The sequence below is a fragment of the Bos grunniens genome, chromosome 15, assembly GCF_055505025.1.
Source record: "Bos grunniens cultivar Pamir isolate PY7600 chromosome 15, Bosgru_T2T1.0, whole genome shotgun sequence".
Taxonomy (NCBI): domain Eukaryota; kingdom Metazoa; phylum Chordata; class Mammalia; order Artiodactyla; family Bovidae; genus Bos; species Bos grunniens.
Window position 1 is genome coordinate 29,398,174 of NC_141179.1, and position 21,293 is coordinate 29,419,466.

A 21,293-nucleotide genomic window follows, 5' to 3' on the forward strand; every position below is an offset into this window, starting at 1 on the left:
AAATCATAAGAGAACTTGCGGTGTAGTACCCACTCTTCCAAGGAGACATTTGAGGAGAACACAGACTCTCATGCAGCCACTACATGCCCTTGTGACGGGCCACTGAAGAGCCAAGAGGGAGCCACTTGCATCTGAGAGCATTAACTCTGTACCAAGTCTGAACAAGTCTCTACCTCGATATAAGCCTGGAAGAAGTGCTTTCTTCTTTTTTAAGTTTATTTTTTAATTGGAGTATAGTTTCTTCACAATGTTGGGCTAGTTTCTGCCCTACAACAACATGGATCAGTACACAAGCATCCTCTCCCTCTTGAGCCTCCCTCCCGCCTCCCCCATCCCAGCCCTCTAGGCCATCACAGAGCTCAGCTCCCCGTGTTACACAGCAGCTTCCCACTAGCTGTCTAGTTCACACAGGGTCGTGAAACAGGAGATACATGCCCACCCCCCAGGGTAAAGCAATTGGAGAGTCATTCCCTGCAGAATAATAATATAATATATATGTAAGTATTAATAATATGATTCCCTGGTGGCTCAGACAGTAAAGAATCTGCCTGCAATGCAGGAGACCCAGGTTCGATCCCTGGGTCGAGAAGATCCCCTGGAGAAGGGAATGGCTACCCGCTCCAGTACTCTCACCTGCACAATCCCATGGACAGAGAGTCTGGTGGGCTACAGTCCATGGTGGTGCAAAGAGCTAGACATAACTGAGTGACTAACACAACAACAATAATTGTTGTTGTTCAATAATTACATAAATTATGAATAATATATATGATTATGAATTCATATAATATTCATTATATATATGAATAATTATGAGTGAATTATAATTATATGCTGTTGTTCAATAATTACAATAATAAAAATGATATAATACTGTAGCCCGCCAGATTCCTCAGTTCATGGAGTTCTCCAGGCAAGAACACTAGAGTGGGTAGCCATTCCCTTTTCCAGGGGGTCTTCTCAACCCAGGGATCCAAACTGGGTCTCCTGCATTGTAGGCAGATTCTTTATTGTCTGAGCCACTAGGGAAGCCCTAATATAATGTAAGAGTAGGACAATTAAGGGAGGAGGCTGGGCCCTGCCTAGAAAACATATTTCTCATTCTTGAAATCAGGAGACCTCCCCAACCACATGTGCACAGAAAGGCTCCTTGGAGGTTAAAGGGGGATTGATGTCAATGGATGCTCTACCCACAGACCTTTGCGGTAGAATTCATCTTGGCTAAGAAACGCCTGTACACACATGGAAGGATCCTGAGATATACCAAATATAAACTGGCAACTCAAAATGATCAGGCAACTCAAAATGATTGGCCAAAGGAAAACAGGAAGAAATGCCCCCACGTAAGTGATTTTAACTGCCATGGGAGCACAGTTCAAGGACTTTCCCTCTGAGTTTGCACTTGTGTCTATGCACACATCCTGTACTCTTTCTTCCTCTTAATAACTACTTGCTTCCCTACTTTCTGTCTTTGTGGAAATTCTTTTCTGTAAAGCCAAAGGGCCAGGCCCCTTGTCACTGACCGCTGGTCTAATGGCCAGGATCTGGTGCACTCACCACCACAGTCTGGCCTCGCTCTGTGGCTGGGAACCCAAGCCTCCCTCCAAGCGATTGCGGGCCAAGGCCACCTGAGATAAGTAGTGTATGTGTGTCAATGCTGCTCTCTCAATTCATCCTTTTCCCTTTCTTTTTGTTAACTGCAATGAGGAAACAGAGGACAACAGGGCCTAACCCACTCAAGTTCAGTTCAATTCAGTCACTCAGTCGTGTCCAACTCTTTGCGACCCCATGGACTGCAGCACGCCAGGCCTCCCTGTCCATCACCAATTCCTGGAGTTTGCTTAAACTCATGTCCATTGAGTTGGTAATGCCATCCAACCATCTCATCCTCTGTCATCCCCTTCTCTTCCTGCCCTCAATCTTTCCTGGCATCAGGGTCTTTTCAAATGAGTCACCTCTTTGCATGAGGTGGCTAAAGTATTGGAGTTTCAGCTTCAACATTAGTCCTTCCAAAGAACACCCAGGACTGATTTCCTTTAGGATGGACTGGTTGGATCTCCTTGAAGTCCAAGGGACTCTCAAGAGTCTTCTCCACGCCACAGTTCAAAAGCGTCAATCCTTCAGTGCTCAGCTTTCTTTATAGTCCAACTCTCACATTCACACATGACTACTGGAAAAACCATAGCTTTGACTAGACAAACCTTTGTTGGCAAAATAATGTCTCTCCTTTTTAATAAACTGTCTAGGTTGGTCATAATTTTCCTTCCAAGGAGTAAGCATCTTTTAATTTCATGGCTGCCATCACCATCTGTAGTGATTTTGGAGCCCAGAAAAATAAAGTCAGCCACTGTTTCCACTGTTTCTCCATCTATTTGCCATGAAGTGATGGGACCGGATGCCATGATCTTCGTTTTCTCAATATTGAGCTTTAAGCCAACTTTTTCACTCTCCACTTTCACTTTTATCAAGAGGCTCTTCAGTTCTTCTTCACTTTCTGCCCTAAGGGTGGTGTCATCTGCATATCTGAGGTTATTGGTATTTCTCCCAGCAATCTTGATTCCAGATTGTGCTTCTTCCAGCCCAGCGTTTCTCATATGATGTACTCTGCATATAAGTTAAATAAGCAGGGTGACAATATATAGCCTTGACATACTCCTTTTCCTATTTGGAACCAGTCTGTTGTTCCATGTCCAGTTCTAACTGTCGCTTCCTGACCTGCATACAGGTTTCTCAAGAGGCAGGTCAGGTGGTCTGGTATTCCCATCTCTTTCAGAATTTTCCACAGTTTCTTGTGATACACACAGTCAAAGGCTTTGGCATAGTTGATAAAGCAGAAATAGATGTTTTTCTGGAACTCTCTTGCTTTTTTGATGATCCAGCGGATGTTGGCAATTTGATCTCCAGGTCCTCTGCCTTTTCTAAAACCAGCTTGAACATCTGGAAGTTCACGGTTCACATATTGCTGAAGCCTGCCTTGGAGAATTTTGAGCATTACTTTACTAGCGTGTGAGATGAGTGCAATTGTGTGGTAGTTTGAGCATTCTTTGGCATTGCCTTTCTTTGGGATTGGAATGAAAACTGACCTTTTCCAGTCCTGTGGCCACTGCTGAGTTTTCCAAATTTGTCGGCATATTGAGTGCAGCACTTTCACAGGATCATCTTTCAGGATTTGAAATAGCTCAACTGGAATTCCATCAACCTCTACTAGCTTTGTTCATAGTGATGCTTCCTAAGGCCCACTTGACTTCACATTCCAGGATGTCTGGCTCTAGGTCAGTGATCACACCATCGTGATTATCTGGGTCGTGAAGATCTTTTTTGTACAGTTCTTCTGTGTATTCTTGCCACCTCTTCTTAACATCTTCTGCTTCTGTTAGGTCCATACCATTTCTGTCTTTTATTGAGCCCATCTTTAACTTGAGCCCACTTAAGTTACCTATGATATTAATAGTTAAGGGCAGGGCTGGAGTCAGGACTCAAGCTGAGGTCTGTGTGAAACACTGCATATATCCAGCAATCCATATCACCTGTTACCAAGGGAAGGAGACATGAGAACTTCCCTTGGGTTGTTTAGAGACACAGAGAAGAGAAAACCAGAATAGATGAAGCAAGATGCCTGTGTGTGTGTGTGTCTGTGTGTGTGTGTGTAACAGAATGCAGAAAGAGTCAGGGCACAAAGGAATCAAATGGGAGGCCAGCACAGTGCTGAGTTCAGAGCAGACACCGGTGCTGCCTAGCTGCCCAGTGGTACCCTGGATGAATGAATGAGTGAATTTGGAGAGGGATGGGACATCATCCACATTATCGAGAAGGCAGTGAAATCTAGCCCAGGCCACTGAAGCCATCCTAGGTTGAGGAGGAGTGAAGTGGGTCAAATGTGGGTGGCAGTTGCTGAAGGCAGAGGTGTGGGGAGAAGACCTCTGAGCTTCTCCACACCAGAGGCGCTTATCCGCACCTGATCTTACAGAGACTCTGTTGCCAAAGTGCCTCTCTCACTTCACCAGAGTCTGGCTCTAGCTGGCTCATTCACAGAGCTCACAGCCCAAAGGAAGAGAAATCAGAGAAGGAGAGATGGGGTAGCCTAGGAGAAAAGGGTCTCCTGGTGGCCACAACCCTCAGATCCCAGGCCTCCTCTGCCATCAGCACTGGCCTGGCTCTCAGGTGCGCTCACAGGGATACAACGGCATCGGTCCAGGGTCCCCCCAGCTCCCTCCCAGCCCCTCAGCCCGGTCCCAGTCTGCAGCACCATGCTGCCGCAGGCACATGTCTGGCGGAGAGTTTTGGTTTGATGTAGCCGGCCTCCTCATTTTTCTTAACGCTGTTGAGCATGCCTGTGAGGCCCAGGGAAGCTGCTTGCTTACCCAGCTCACTTGGTCTCACACTGGGTCCAAAAGCTTCTATTTGGGGGACGTCTAAGAAACAGACCCAGAAGTTCCTTTGCCTCTATCCAGAATTTGGCTAAGAGAAGCCAAGCCTGTGACTTAGTATAGCCTTTGTCCAATTCAGCTCTCCAGGACCAAGAGTCAGAAGGCATTGGATCAGGGGAGAGGCACCCTGGCAGGGTGAATTGGGAAGAGAGCAGACCTCGAGCCTCCCCACAGCTCAATCGGGCTTCCAGATGCCCATCTGCTTCAAAAAGGTATGCCTTGCCCTAGGAGCCAATAAAAGCCTGGGAAGCAGAAACTCAAAGAGGTAATCAATAATCTGCAAAACGAAGACACCACTATTGAAGACGGGCTATCTGGGGAATGGGGTCCTCTTTTCAGCATTTCTACCCAGTGCCATTTATCCCTGAAGACTGGATTAGACTACACTCAATTTTCTATCCTGCTGGCAGAAGAATGTTACAAATAATCCAAAGGAAGGTGGTTTCCTTTTGCCTTTGGAATTCTTAGTTGAGGCTACAGAGACCCCCCTGGGTACCACTGCCTTACTGGACCAACATCCTCAGCCTCACCTGGGAGCTCCATAGAAATGCAGAGTCATGGGTCCCACCTCAGACCCAAAGAATCGGAATCTGCATGTTAAACAAGATCTTTAGATGTTTCTTGAGCACATGAAAGTTTAAGAAGTAATGCCTTCAATGAATATTAAAAGGTTTGCATCCCAGGAGCAAGAAGCAGTGCAGAGGCCAGGTATGGGAGGCTGGGAAGAAGGGGCTGGAGAGCAGGAACAAGCTTGGGATTAAATGTGTACAGCACCAAGTGGCCTGCTCAGGAATAACAATTGCACTCACCTTTCTTCTCTGCCCCGACCCTTCCCAAGCCGTTCTGCACCAGGCAAGTTTCGAGGTTTCTCTTACCCCATGCAAGAGCTTCACATCATGGTGTCTCTACCTTTGAAGTTTCCTCTTCCAGGAATGCCCTTTCTCCCTTGTCTGCTCAGCTAGCTCCTAGTCCTTCTTCAAAAATCTACTAAATGACTTCCCTGGTGGTCCAGTGATTAAGAATCTGCCTGCCAAAAATGTAAGGGACACAGGTTTGATCCCTGGTCCGGGAAGACCCCACATACAGTGGGGCAACTAAGCCCGTGCCCCACAACCACAGAATCACACATGCTCTAGAGCTTGAATGCCACACCTACTGAAGCCCGCGCCCTAGAGTCTGTGCTCCGCAACAAGAGAAGCCAGCACAATGAGCAGCCCATGCGCTACAACTAGAGGGTTGACCCAGCTCGCAGCAATGAAGATTCAGTGCAGCCATAAACAAATAAAACATAAATAGTTTTTTTTTTTTTTAATCTGCTACAAAGTAACCCCTTCCTTGTTGTACCTACATACTTCTCTCTGTGCTGCTTGACCCTGGGTCCGCTCACTCATCAGTTCCTTCATACAACAAACTCAAATATCTAATGTCCCCTGTGTGCCAAACACAAGGCTAGAAACTAGAGACATAAACAAGAATGAGAACCAACTCAGTCTGTGAAAGTTTACCTTCTAGACAGATAAATGTCTCAACTCTCATCTACGGTACCCCTGGGATTGCTTAAGCCAGGGAGTATTGTCGTTTTTTGTTTTTATATCTTACCTCCCCAACTAGACTGTAGCTCCTTAAAGACAGGGGTTCTGTCTTATTCCTCTTAGTTTGTGCTAGGCCACTATTAGTCCCTGAGGAGATGAGAATGAATGTATGAATGAATATCTATTTCATGTCTTGGGAAAGAGCAGAAACTCCATCAACCTGACCTTCCACAGTCAAAGAGTGGTGGAACCAGGACTGGGAGCCAGGTTCAGCCACCCTATTCCCTAGGAATTCCATTCAATGAAGGATTTCCCCACATGGAGTCAGATACTGCAACACTCACAGAAAAGACCTAAAGCAGGATCTCTAAAGAGTTTAAGATCTCTCAGAGAAAATAAAACCCACACCCATGAAACAATTAGAAAACATCAGATAATAAAATCCAGTAAGTATAGAGACATGTAGAAATGGACCATCACCCAAGCAAGACTCAAGCAGGTCCTTGAAGAAATGTTTATTTGGGCAGGTAAGAAGAAAAAGAGAATTCTAGACAGGGGAACACCAAGAGCAAAGGCTCAGAAGCCCAAAAGACAAAGGTATTTGGAGCATGGGGGAAAAAAATGGGAGGTGTGGATGGGTAGACAAGATGTACCCAGTGTCAGAGGCCATGAGCATACAATGGGTAATTCAGACAAGAGTTTGGGGAGTTCTGGGACAAAGTAAGTCACTATTGCTCTCACCATCTAGGAAATATGAAAGGGTTTAGCTTTCTGTTAAAACTCCAAGTTCCCTTATTTTTTGATGAAGAAGGGATGTTTCAAGAGTTGGTTTTTATAGAAGTGGTAATGGGCCACCTGATCTCCCTTGAGGAAGAACGAACCACATTTGCAAACCAACTGGCCAGGACAGAAGGTCAGGAGTTCTGAGAAACTTTGGTTTACTCTCAGTAAGAAGATAACTGGTCTGGGTTGGGACAAAACTTGCAACCTAAGGTTCTCTAGGTCTAAGTAACTGAGCCAAATCAATGGCAGCATGACCGCTTCCAAACACACACACACACATACATGTACAAAGAGCTGGTGTTTTTAAGAAAATTCCCAGTATAGACATGTAAGAACATAGACTAGCTAAAAGGAGAAAGAGTGAGGTGGCAAAGAGAAAAAGACTGAAGGGCTGGCAAGAAGGCAGAAGTCTTCTAAAGGAGGCATGTCTTCTGTAGTCCCCAGGGGACAGGCTGAACTGTTTCAATTCCAGTAGCCAAACTCTGATGGTGCCAGATTCTCCATTATTCCTGGATGGCCCCACCCCCTCCACCCTTAGGCTGCTTTCTGTTGGCAAAAATTTGGTCACTTCTGGAAGCCTTTGAATATGGGAGCATCTGGTCACCTAGAGACTTAAAATACTGCAAATTCAAGTAACATAACTGCTTGGATCTACAAGGAGATCCAACTTGCTCCATCTCTAGCAGCTGTCTTGCCCTTCAGAACGTCACCCCTCAAAGCTATGCAAAATCCTTCCCCAAGTTTGGCTTCCTAACTCTTTCTTTGGATGAGAAGAAGGACTTAGTTATTATATTTAGGGTTGCAGGGCTTCCTGCCCATAGACATAAAAAGTAATAAGATGGGGACTGAATCATCAGATGACAAATCCACTGGGGAAAACATGTTGGAAGGGGATGGAGGACCCAGACCAGGCTCTAGCCCCTAACCGACCTCATTTAGTTCCCATGATTATTTTCTATCAGGCAAATAGCCTCAAAGAATTGCCATAAATTTCGTCATATTGAACAGAGAGTAAGAGGCAGAACCACAATTTAAACCAGGTTTGTTTCACCTAGAAGCCATTCCCTACGCCATATGCCTTCATGGTCCTGGATTTAGTAGACAACCACCCCTAAGCGAAGGGCATAGGGGGCAGGCAGGTCTTTCCCATGGGCCCCTGCAGGGCTATTTTGGTTTGGGGCAAAATTGTATTTGACAGCTGTGAACTTGCGCTCTCAACCTTAACTCCATGCCTGTGTGTAAGAGGAAGATTTGTGGAGAGGCAGAGTTGAGGGAGAGAGGTAGACTTCCTCTTCTTCCTCCTCAGAATGAAAGCTTAACCTTGAATGAATGGAATTCAAATTTGATGTGCGCTAGTCAAACCCTGCAGGGCTATGTGCACACTTGTGGGGCAGAGCACCCTCTGCAGGGAGGACACATGGAGAAGCTGCCTGCCCCACTCAGCCCTTATCCCAAGTATTCCTTTCTACCCAGGACAACAGATGTACAATCACCATCCATCCACTCCACTCAGTATCCTGAAGGTTGTCATCACATGAAAACAATATTTGAGGAAGTGGAAAAGGGCCCCTTAGCCCAGGAAAGCATGTTGCCTAATAAGTCAGAAATGAAACCACTTCCTCCCCATGAACTCTTAGTATATGAAAGAGGGTCCCCACCCCATCATGTCAACATGTCTCCCCTCTCTGATATGTCTTGGACAGGATATTGCCTTAATCCACATATTGTAAATTACTGACATGCTCCTTATTGAGAGCTAACAATGAGGAGGAAACATTTCACGACTCTTAGCCATGGCTGAACAAAAAGAGGCTTCAAGCCTCCAAGTAGAGACCAGAGGACAGCTGGTAAAAGAGAAAGTTAATGATGAGTGTCTAGTGGAGGGTCCTTGAAATCTGGAGAGTTAGGGAAATCACTCAAAAATGTAGCTCTGGGACTTCCCTGGTGGTCCAGTGGTTAAGACTCCACACTTCCAATGAAAGGTGCATGGGTTCGATCACTGATCAGGGAACTAAGATCCCACGTGCTGTGGGGTGCAGCTAAAAAATATTAAAAATTACCTCAACTTGAGATTGGATCAGAAATCAGAGACCTACAAAGGATCTGCTCTTTATCCAGGCCCTAAATGGCTAAGAGGGGAAAATGGGACACAGTACCTGAGGCAGGCCGTATGGGAGTAAAGACAAAGAGATCTGAGCTGAGCCCAGACTAGAAACAGGAGTTCAGAACCAGAGGATTTAAAAAAAAAAACAAAAAACAACTAGCCTTATTAAATCTTACAACAGTAAAGGAACCGAAAGGAAAGGAATCTCACATTTCAGACCAAGAGTTAAATCAGTGGCTGTCCGCTTTGGTGACCCAGGAGTGTCGCTTCTGAAAAAGACAAGTGCTCCAGATCCACCCATATATTCTATCCAGACCTCTGGTGGGGCCCAACCAAGAGCCACCAGCCACTCTGATACCCAGCCGGCATCAAGAAGCACTGAGTTACATCAAAGAGATGTATTTGTATCCCACTTCCACCCCATTCATGCCCCCCAAACTTCCTCAGGCCTCAAACTGGCCCCCAACGTGTGAGTCACAGCAGGGCTTTCTTCCAGTCACTTCAGCTGTTTCAGGAGTTCCCAACTACAGATTCTTCACCAGCACACCACATGCCTTTCAGCCAGGGTAGAAACACAGGATGATTGCCACAGACTGCATTTATTTAGGGATCGTTGGCCAAAGGAATAATCATTTGGGGTGGTTTTTATCTCTGATTCTTCTCTGGAACCTTCCACAGAGAGCACTGTCCAAGCAGAGGGTCTGACCTGAAGGGATGCTCGAGGCCACTGCGGCAGCTGACCAGGGTCCCCAGGACCAGAGTCTCACTCCAGGGGGACCAAGTCCATGCTCCCTCTTATCAGCCTGTCTTCCTCCAGGGCTGTCCAGTCTCTTTGCTGGCCTTCGAGCCCTCCATCATCAGCCCTCTGCCCAAACAGGGAGGCAGGAAGAGGACTGGGAGGGCAGAGGGTCTGAAACAACCGCTACATGGATGGACTCAGGACACACAACAAAGAGAGTCTCTGCCGCAGCCAAGGGTAAAAGGACTACCCCTTCTTCTCAGAAGGCTTGCTCTGTTTTTGCCATTCCCCAAGTTGACCTTTGGTCTGGAGGGCTAATTGGTGCTGACCTCAGAGAAGGCCAAACTGGGTTCTGTGGGGGGGAGAGAAACAAAGCATATTTGTAAGAAGCATTTCAATCATAATAGTTACCATTTACTGAGCTCCTTCCATCTCTCTGGGCCAGTTCTGAATTTCACACGCTGCACTACCTCATTTGTTCCTCACCACCCAAGAGGTAGGTTTTATTAATATTATTCCCATTAAGGATGGGGAAACTGAAGCTCAAGAAACCAAGTTACCTGCCCACTGCCCAAGACGATCCAGCTTCTAAGTCAGGGTAAAGATGCGGATGCTGGTCTGTCCAACTCCAAAGCTAGGGATTGTAACCATTGTGCCACATGGCCTCAGAAAGAGGACGTGGTATGGCGCCCCTCCATTTAAGTAAATTTAATAGAAAAGCAAAGGTTCTGGGACTTCCCTGGCAGCCCAGTGGTCAGGACACCAGGGAGGCACGGGTAGGGGGGAAAGGGCTCAATCCCTGGCTGGGGATTTAAGATCCTGCACACTGCAGGTGTAGTCAAAAATAAACATCAATGTAAAAAAAAATCCATGATGAACAAAAAATCCAAAAAAAAAATTTTTTTTAAGCAAAATTTCTTTGTTACCCCTGCTCTCTATCAGATAACAGTCCCCTACCTGAAGTCTCAAACAAGTGGTACACAGGCCAGAATTCACCCACAGCCGTGTGTAACTTGACACAGTGTTTTGCAGTAGCTTGACGAGCCCCTGAAGGCCTTTGAGTCTGTGGCCCTGGTCCCCCATCACACTTGCTTTATTGGATCCGTTTCAAGGGGCCATGGGTGCTGTTTTCTGCAGAGTTTAAATCGCAAACACCTGGCGCCAAGCATGAGACGCTGGCACTGAAGGTGGCTCACTGCTCCGTCACCTCTGCCCCACAGAGCGTCTGCGAACGGCACCGCCCAGGTGACGGCCACACTGAGCAGCAGGCACCGTTGTCAGCAGGTCTCTAAGGCAAGGTCCTGGCAGCTGCTGCAGCATCACATGGCAATGATGGGAGAAGCATGGGGGGAAGGGGAGTGACTGTGTTCAACTTCAGAGGGGAGCTCGCGTTTCACTTGGTGGAGCAAGGCCAGATTCTGATCTCACTCTGCCCTGGCAGAACCTTTCTCTGCTGCAATCATCTGGGAGTCATGTGTCCTTGGAGCTGGTGTAACAGGAAAAAAACACAAGCCATCATCCTGTAAACAGAGGAGGCCAGCCTTCCTGAACACAGCAGAACACTGTTCCCTCCATGGCTGGGGTGCCTATTGTGAAAGTCCCTCAGTCGTGTCCGACTCTCTGCGACCCCATGGACTACACAGTCCATGGAATTCTCCAGGCCAGAATACTGGACTGGATAGCTGCTCCCTTCTCCAGGGGATCTTCCCAACTCAGGGATCGAACCCAGGTCTCCCGCCCTGCAGGGGGATTCTTGACCAGCTATTATTTATCTACAAATAGCATCATGTCCCTCGCCAGCTCATTCCTTTTGTCCTTAGCCCTTCTCACTATACAGCCAGTGTCTTTTCTAGGTGCTAGACTTCCCTGGAGAGTTGAACAAAGAGAACATAGGAATCAGACTCTGTATTTTTACATGAAATCCAGCATGCAGCCTTCCAGCAGTTGGATTATGTCAAGGTACAATAAGTCACAGAATTTAAAAATCTAAGAGTTGAAAGATATTGACTTTAAATACAACTGGTGGGTAAATTTAGTTTAGGGCTTCCCAGGTGGAGCTTCGACTCAGTGGTCACGAGTTTGAGCAAACGCCATGAGATAGTGAAGGACAGGGAAACCTGGAGCGCTGCAGGCCAAGGGGTCGGCAAAGAGCCCCCGTGGGGCATAACTGAGCAATTAAACAACAACACATGTGGAGCTAGTGCGAAGAATCTGCCTGCCAATGCAGGAGATGTGCATTCAATCCCTGGGTCAGGAAGATCCCCTAGAGCAGGAAATGGCAACTCACTCCAGTATTCTTGCCTGGAGAATCCCATGGACAGAGGAGTCTGGCGGGCTACAGTCCATGGGACCACAAAGAGTCGGATGTGACTGAGCACACACAGGTAAGTTTAGTAAACATTGTAAATTACAGGAAAATACCAGTGAAGGAGAAGCTCACAAGCTAACACTGAAGACGCGTAACACTCCAGGACATACTAGAACGTATATATTTGGATATACGTTGGCCATCCAGAATTGGAGCCAACTAGAAATCAGTGTGGAGAAGGCGATGGCACCCCACTCCAGTACTCTTGCCTGGAAAATCCCATGGACAGAGGAGCCTAGTGGGCTGCAGTCCATGGGGTCGCTAAGAGTCGGATACGACTGAGTGACTTCACTTTCACTTTTCACTTTTGTGCATTGGAGGAGATGGCAACCCAATCCGGTGTTCTTGCCTGGAGAATCCCAGGGACGGGGGAGCCTGGTGGGCTGCCATCTATGGGGTCGCACAGAGTTGGACATGACTGAAGCAACTTAGTAGCAGCAGCAGGAGCAGCAGAAATCAGTGTAAAGATAAAACCATTAGTAATCTAAGGAATTCTAAAAGATATGTGCAGAGAAGAGGTCATACTCAGAAATGTAAAAAAATAAAATTTAATAACAAGATAAAGCAATTAGCAAGTATTTAAAATATCCCAATGGATATGACTCAGTGGCAAGGAACCCAACTGCCAATGCAGGGGACACAGGTTGGATCCCTGAGTCAAGAAGACACCCTGGAGGAGGAAATGGCAACCTACTCCAGTATTCTTGCCTGGAGATCCCATGGACAGAGGAGCCTGGTAGGCTAAAGTCCTTGAGGTCACGAAAGAGTCAGGTATGACTTAGTGACTAAACAACAACAATAAAATATCCAGACACCATAGGAAAACTGTAAGGGCTGTGAATAAAGGAGCATTGGGTAAAACAGCATAAACAGTAGAGTTCTCATAGTTAGTGGTGCATCAAATAAAGAATGTTACTAGCATAAAGAGGACTTGGGAAAGACATGGAATTCATTAAGGGACCTAGGGCTTAAATCGTATATAGCAGTTCCTTAGCACAACACGCACTAGGAAGTAATTGGTGCTGGGCTTGCAGGCATGTGTATATGAGCATCTAATGTGCATGGTAAATTTGTGTTGTGTTCAGTTAATAAAGTGCAAATAATGATCTTATGCTGCAAAAACAAAAAAATCTAAGAGTTGGAAGGGACCTTTTGAAAGGGAGGAAAACAGTTCCTCATGACATGATTTTTGTACAAGGATCTTCCAGTCCCTCTTCACTACATTGTGAAACCAGTATTGTGCTGATGAGGAAGAGATCTTTGTCTAACCTCATGATGGCACTTCCTTTTACCTCTAAGATCAACCCTCTCTAGCCCTAGAGATGCTCAGAAGACTCGAAATTGGGTATAAGGACAAGTTTGCTACTACTCTTCTATCCAGCAGAGCTTCAACTTCTTACAATTTCCAACTACCTAGAAAAAGCTCTGCCTTCAGCAGAGTGTCCCCCTACCCCACCACCACCCCACCTCACCCCAACCCCTGCTCCCACCAGGAAACCTAGCAATGTCCATCCCCCGTGAGTCTGCCATATCCTTCCCAAGTTCTTTTCCTGCCTCCAGACACCAGGCTCAGCGGGACCCAGAACAATTCCTCACCATGGTCATGTAGGTGGCCTCTGATTTTCCACTTGATTCCTCCTCATCATTCACCTCTTGTGTGGTTATTGAGGAATAAATATGTTTCTGGAGGGGAGAAAATCATATAAACATTCTTAAAACTCAACAAATCTTACATGCCAGAGAAAAGGCTTTCTTTTCTATGTTCTTATGATCCCCTATGTTCACAGGGCATCAACCCCCAAAATCAGTGGGTTCTGAGGGTTATTGAGAGCTACAGAATGATCACAGGTCACAATAATCCAGTCCTCAGACTTCCTGAAAATTAACTCATTGGCAAAGAACACTATATTAAGAACCAAATTCTTTGGTTCAAAAGTCAAACCTTTGGGACTTCGCTGGTGGTCCAGTGGTTAAGACTCCACACTCCCAATGCAGGGGGCACGGGTTCAATCCCTTGTCTGGGAACTAAGATTCCACTTGTCCCACAGTGTGACCAGGAAAAAAAAAAAAAAGTCCAACATCTTTGTTTGGATGGGCATTGAGGTAGCAGCAGAGAATTCTTATTTTGCCTAATGATTTGAATTTTGTGGTTATTTCTTCCTAATTAGAGTCTTGGCAGGACAGCATTCATCAGCATGTAATTGTCATCATCCCTCTGATAGGGCTTCAGTGGCAGGAACAGCCCTCACTGAACTTCATGTCTGTGAGGTCGGGGTACTTTGTGACTCCCGTCCCTGTCACTATCTGGGGAAATGATATCATCCAGTGACAAATTCTTAGACTTCTGGAGTCCCCTGTACTATGATGTGAGAAAATCCTACTCTTGGGTCACAAACAGCCCAAAAGATGGATAGGATAAGTATGTAAGAAGAGTTTTTCAAAGGAAAGAAAGGAAGGCGGGAAGAAGGAAAACAGGAAGGAAGAAAGAAAGAGGGAGGGAGGGGGAAGAGAGGAGGGAAGAAAAGAAAGAACAAAAGTGGGGGGAGTTCAAGGAAATTAATCCATTTCTCAGTTCCTACTAGAAATTATTTATTTTTTATATAAACTATCACAAACCAATATGATCAAGAAAAAGTTCTTGCTTCTCTCTTTCTAAAGGTTTCTAAATATTTAATGTGAACTATTAACTCCTTCACAACCTCAGATCAGATCAGATCAGATCAGTCGCTCAGTCGTGTCCAACTCTTTGCGATCCCATGAATCACAGCACACCAGGCCTCCCTCTCCAACACCAACTCCCGGAGTTCACTGAGACTCACATCCATCAAATCAGTAAAACCATCCAGTCATCTCATCCTCTGTCGTCCTCTTCTCCTCCTGCCCCCAATCCCTCCCAGCATCAGAGTCTTTTCCAATGAGTCAACTCTTCGCATGAGGTGGCCAAAGTACTGGAGTTTCAGCTTTAGCATCATTCCTTCCAAAGAAATCCCAGGGCTGATCTTCAGAATGGACTGGTTGGATCTCCTTGCAGTCCAAGGGACTCTCAAGAGTCTTCTCCAACACCACAGTTCAAAAGCATCAATTCTTCGGCGCTCAGCCTTCTTCACAGTCCAACTCTCACATCCATACATGACCACAGGAAAAACCATAGTCTTGACTAAACGGACCTTTGTTGGCAAAGTAATGTCTCTGCTTTTGAACATGCTATCTAGGTTGGTCATAACTTTCCTTCCAAGGAGTAAGTGTCTTTTAATTTCATGGCTGCAGTCACCATCTGTAGTGATTTTGGAGCCCAGAAAAATAAAGTCTGACACTGTTTCCACTGTTTCCCCATCTATTTCCCATGAAGTGATGGGACCAGATGCCATGATCTTCGTTTTCTGAATGTTGAGCTTTAAGCCAACTTTTTCACTCTCCACTTTCACTTTTATCAAGAGGCTTTTGAGTTCCTCTTCACTTTCTGCCATAAGGGTGGTGTCATCTGCATATCTGAGGTTATTGATATTTCTCCCGGCAATCTTGATTCCAACTTGTGTTTCTTCCAGTCCAGCGTTTCTCATGATGTACTCTGCATATAAGTTAAATAAACAGGGTGACAATATACAGCCTTGACGAACTCCTTTTCCTATTTGGAACCAGTCTGTTGTTCCATGTCCAGTTCGAACTGTTGCTTCCTGACCTGCATACAAATTTCTCAAGAGGCAGATCAGGTGGTCTGGTATTCCCATCCCTTTCAGAATTTTCCACAGTTTATTGTGATCCACACAGTCAAAGGCTTTGGCATAGTTAATAAAGCAGAAATAGATGTTTTTCTGGAACTCTCTTGCTTTTTTGATGATCCAGCGGATGTTGGCAATTTGATCTCTGGTTCCTCTGCCTTTTCTAAAACCAGCCTGAACATAGGGAAGTTTACCGTTCACAAATTGCTGAAGCCTGGCTTGGAGAATTTTGAGCATTACTTTACTAGTGTGTGAGATGAGTGCAATTGTGCGGTAGTTTGAGCATTCTTTGGCATTGCCTTTCTTTGGGATTGGAATGAAAACTGACCTTTTCCAGTCCTGTGGCCACTGCTGAGTTTTCAAAATTTGCTGGCATACTGAGTGCAGCATTTTCACAGCATCACCTTTCAGGATTTGGAATAGCTCAACTGGAATTCCATCACCTCCACTAGCTTTGTTCGTAGTGCTGCTTTCTAAGGCCCACTTGACTTCACATTCCAGGATGTCTGGCTCTAGGTCAGTGATCACACCATCGTGATTATCTAGGTCATGAAGATCTTTTTTGTACAGTTCTTCTGTGTATTCTTGCCATCTCTTCTTAATATCTTCTGCTTCTGTTAGGTCCATACCATTTCTGTCACTTACCTCAGAATGGATCATAATCACCCCTCATATTGATACAGTGCCTCAGAGATTATAGAGCACTTGCACATAGCGTCATGTTATTTGAACCTCACAACTGGGCAAATGTGTTTGTCCTTATCCTCATTTGGGGGATGAGAAAACAGAGGCTCAAGAAGTGGCAGAGCTGGGCTTGAACCGGGACTTTCCGATTCCGAGTCCAGTGCTCTTTCCCAGGACCCTCCAAGACTGGGCGGGGCTGCTGGGCTGGCCCCGCCCACCCCTACTCACTATGCTCCTCACTACTCCTGGGCTGTTACTGAGTGATGGAGATCTCCTAGGCACTGCTCTGGGCCAGGCACTGGAGGTGCTGAGACATAACAATGAATGAGACACAGTTCTCAGGAGAATGATAAAGGCACCACCTGGGTGCTGGAGCAGTCTCCACCTTGTCCTCATGGGGCACAGCTGCAAAACAGGATAATTCTGTTTTTTGGTTTGTCCTTTTTTATTATTTTATTTATTTATTTGGCCCTACAGGCTTGTGGGCTCTTAGTTCCCTAACCAGGAATCAAACCCATGTCCCGTGCGTTGGAGGCACAGAGTCTTAACAACTGGACCGCCAGGGAGGTCCCAGAATGGCAGAATTCTTCTCTTACCTCTGCACAAGCCTTCTCTGTGTTCTCCAGGTTTTTGACCAGGGTGGTGGAAGTGACTGAACTGCAAAGACATGAAAAGCACATGCGATTAACCACCTGGCATTGTAGAGTTAAGGGTGATAACACAAGACCACACAGAGTTTTTACAAAAAGAGACCCCAGAGGAGGACCCAATTCTAGACACCTTCAGCCCACACTACACAGCTCAGCTTAGAATCTGAGGCATGCATCTCTTTAATGGAGAGCAGAGAAGTATCTAGAGAAAGCCTGGGCTGAAGACAGCTTCAGCCTCTCTAGTGAGTGAAAGTTGCTCAGTGGTGTCTGACTCTTTGCAACCCCATGGACTATACAATCCATAGAATTCTCTAGGCCAGAATACTGGAGTGGGTAGCCTTTCCCTTCTCCAGGGGATCTGCCCAACCCAGAGATCGAACCCATGTCTCCTGTACTGCAGGCAGATTCTTTACCAGCTGAGCCACAAGGGAAGCCCTCAGCCTCTCTACTGTCACCCTAATAACTTCCTGTAAGTGAATTAATAGAGGGACTCCATGGGATTAGATTTCATCATTTCCGAGGACTAGGGAGAAGAAGCTGGACCAGCAGGGGGCAGCAGAAACTCAGCAAGACACCAGTTTAAAGGCTCTGGGACTCTCCCTGGGGGAAGGACAAGCAGAATCAACCCCGCAAACACCCAGGGCTGGGAGCTCTGGCCCCTTCCTGGCCCCTTGGCCTTTGATCTCTTGACCATTTGCCTTCTGCTTTTGCTACTGAATGGCCTTCCGTTTTTCTACTTTGGCCTGAAGTACAGCTAAAAATAACAACCAGGGTTAAAGCTAGAAGGGGAATTTGTTTTTTTGTCTCAAAGTGTAAATATTTTAATCATATTTCCTGATTATAAAGTTGTACGCTCTGATTGTAAAATAATTCAAATATTACAGAAATGTAGACAGTCTGAAGTTCAAGTTCCAGTAAACCTCCTACCCTCATAGGACCCACCTTTTCTTATCTCCCAAATAGCACTATTAGTATTTTAAAATTATCCTTCCAAACTTCTCTCAATGCATAAGTATGCTCACACAGAATATATTTAGTATGTGTGCTGCTGAAGTGAGAATTACATAATTTACTTTTTTATTAAAATAAGACCCTACTATACATTATATATTACTTCTTGGACATCTTTCCCCATCATTACATACAGGGCTGAGCAGTATTTCACTGACTGCTGAAATTCATTGGATCATTACCTTTCTGACAGGCACTGACAATGATTTCAGTTTTTAATTATAACCTTTGTTACAGCAACCATGTTTATGCACAAATCTCAACACATCCATCTGATTATTCCTTAGAATAAACAGATACACAGACATGGGAGTTCTGTTCTTCATTTTGAGAGAAACTGAGGTCCAGATCAGGGAAGTGAGCTGATTGGGAAGCCACACTGTCTAACTCTTCGTTCCGTGTTGCCCACCTGCCCAGAGCAAAGACTTTCAATTTCAAAACCAAGTCAGAAAGCCCCTGGGGAGTCAAATGCAAACCTAGCGGACACCAGCAGTTTCTGTATGATCCATGTCCCATGGAGAAAGGAGACCTAAAAGTCAGCTCTACTCAGTCTAAATGGGGGTTCTTGCCCCTTGACACTATTTCAAAAGGAGAGTCAATTTGCCCTAGCAACATAGTTCATCAATAGCTGGGTAAACAGAAGGGTATGGCCCAGCCAAAATCAGTGAAATGCTAGTGCTCACACCAGAGCATCTACAAATTCCTGAGATACTAGGAGAACTGCAGGTGATGGAGCTGGTAAAGAATCTGCCTGTTCAATGCAGGAAACAAACAGATACAGGTTCAATCCCTGGGTCGGGAAGATCCCCTGGTGGAGAAAATGGCAACCCATTCCAGTATTCTTGCCTAGAAAATCCCATGTACAGAGGGGCCTGGAGGGCTATAGTCCATGGTGTCGCAAAGAGTCAGACACAGCTCTGAGCATGCATGTACAAAGAACTTCAAGCCTTTAAAAATACATTCACTAAAAATAATTTAGGACCTGAGGCTGTCCATTCAAAAGTAGCTTCTCATAATTAAAATGTGGTCCTTCAAATAAAGTCACTGACAACCTTCAAAATCTGAGCTTCTCTAAAAAGTGTATATGTACTATGGGTAATTCAAAAATCATTTCTTTCAGGCATTGAATAGCACCATTATGGTTCTTGCATAGGATTTATACTCTTAATTATGCTCTACTTGGACAAACATTTGTAAGTCTTTGTAATCTTATAAAATGAGGATCATGTGGGAATGTTGCAAGGCCTTTCAGGACAACCAAGAACAGAAGAGGCTTCCCTGGTGGCTCAGTGGTAAAGAATCCACCTGCCAATGCAGAAGATATGGGTTTGATCCCCGGGTCAGGAAGATCCCTTGGAGAAAGAAATGGCAACCTATTCCACTATTCTTGTCTGGGAAATCCCATGGACAGAGGACCCTGGCAGGCTACAGTCCATAGGCTCGCAAAAGAGTCAGAGACAACTTAGAGACTGAACAGTGAGCAAGGCGGGTGGGGTCACTATATGATGACATCTAACGTGATTACCCCAGATGATGGCCAGTTTAAAATACTCCCTTCCGGGCTTCCCTGGTGGTTCATTGGTTAAAACTCCTCAAGCCAATGCAGGGGACACAGGTTCGATTCCCTGGTCCAGGAAGATCCCACATGCCATGGAGCAACTAAGCCTGTGCACCACAGCTACTGAGCCCACTCACCGCATGACTGAAGCCTGAGCACCTAGAGCCTGTGCTCAGCAACAAGAGAAGCCACTGTAACAAGAAGCTCACTCGTCGCAACTAGAGAAGACCCACCACAGTAAATGAATAAATCTTTCTAAAAATAAATAAAATACACCCTTCTGGGGAAATGGTACACATAGGGTCCTACCACTCTCCTCCACTTCAGCCTAGAGGCACCTGAGCCTCCCGGTCCAAGAGATGGGAGCAGCCCCATACCTCTTATTTCCATAGGCCATCTTCACAATCAGTATCAGAACCGGAAGCAGCAGGATGGTGGCGCAGACAATCCCCACGATGATCACCAGCTGGTTACCACCCAGGATCTCTGGTCTGAGGGCTACCGGGGTCACCAACGCTTGGGAAAGGAGAGCAATGACAGAGCCTCAACATTCCAGAGAAGAGCTGGGAGCCTCACCAGTTCTATGCCAAGCAGCAACCGCCACGTCAGGAAGGAGGAGGAGAAGGCCAGCCTTCACCCCACACGGAAGCACTGGGACTCCAGCTCACCCGTTTAGACTGAGAACCAGCCTTTGCCCACCCCTTTTTCACTTAAAATATAGATGAAGGTGGGTGGGTAAACAGAATATCACCTGACGTACCATAGAGTTTCTGTTACATTAACAATTCTATCTTAAAATGCGGTTCACCGAATGACACAAATAACAGACATGAGGAGGCTGCTGTCCTTTCTATGGTGAAGTGATTGGTCTCAAAGGTATCTAGGCTACAACACAGCCCCACAGTCGTGATACCAAGCACGACACTTCCATCCGTCTATATAGCACCCTTCACCCATTTCCTCAATTCACTCAGAACACATACATCAAACACCTCCTGGGTGCCAGATAGTACTAGGCGCAGAAGATACGAAGACCAATGATGCATGGTCCGTGCCCTCAAGGAGGGGGGACAGTGTGCACGGAACACCGGACTGCTATAGGAGCTATGAGAGCAGTCTGCATGGGGGACAAAGCAGTGCTGAGAAAAGGGCACCCAGTTCTACGGGGAGCAGAACCTGAGACTTTGTCAGCAAAAGTTTTAAAGTTTGAGTCTGAAAGGAACGATCAAAGATTTTAGCAACAATGGGAGAAGGATAGGGGTGAGGGAGGTAGGGACATTATACCCAAGGTCTGGAGCCTTTAGGTTCAGGATGGTGCTTAGAGAAACTAGCAAGAGGTCCATGGCTCTGGGTCAAAGGTTGCGTGTGAGGGCGTGATGGGGAATGAGGCTGGGTAGATAATAGGATCTAAGTCATGAAGGACCTTGATTATCTCAATGAGGAGTTTGTTTCAATTTTCGTTTTGCTCTGTTTTTTGTTTTTTCTGTAGGCAATGGAGAAGACATTGAAAGGTTGTAGGAAGTTCAGATTGTAATTGAGAAAGATGGCACCGAGGATGAGGGGTAGTGACTAAGCGAAAGCAGAGACTGGTGAGAGGCCTACAGCCTGAGACAGGTCGACAGGCAGAATGAGGGGATGGTGCCAGATGAGAAAGAAGACAGATCCAAAGTCAGCAGTCTAAATGACAGGACCTGTTGACTTGTTAGATTGGGGGTCCT

At 45.9% G+C, this 21,293-nt stretch overlaps 1 protein-coding gene across 14 annotated transcripts in view; it reads right to left on the minus strand.

Annotated features, from left to right (window-relative positions):
- Positions 1-9,426: 9,426 nt before the first annotated feature.
- JAML (junction adhesion molecule like) overlaps positions 9,427-21,293 on the minus strand; it is a 31,335-nt gene continuing 19,468 nt past the window's right edge. For all 14 annotated transcript variants that reach the window (XM_086339477.1, XM_086339481.1, XM_086339470.1 and 11 more), the window contains 4 exons: positions 19,953-20,091; positions 16,953-17,013; positions 13,550-13,636; positions 9,427-9,937 (listed from right to left, as the gene is read on the minus strand). In XM_086339477.1, coding sequence (XP_086195603.1) covers positions 9,845-9,937; positions 13,550-13,636; positions 16,953-17,013; positions 19,953-20,091 — 380 coding nt within the window. In that variant the 3' untranslated portion in view covers positions 9,427-9,844. The remainder of the gene's footprint in view (positions 9,938-13,549; positions 13,637-16,952; positions 17,014-19,952; positions 20,092-21,293) is intronic.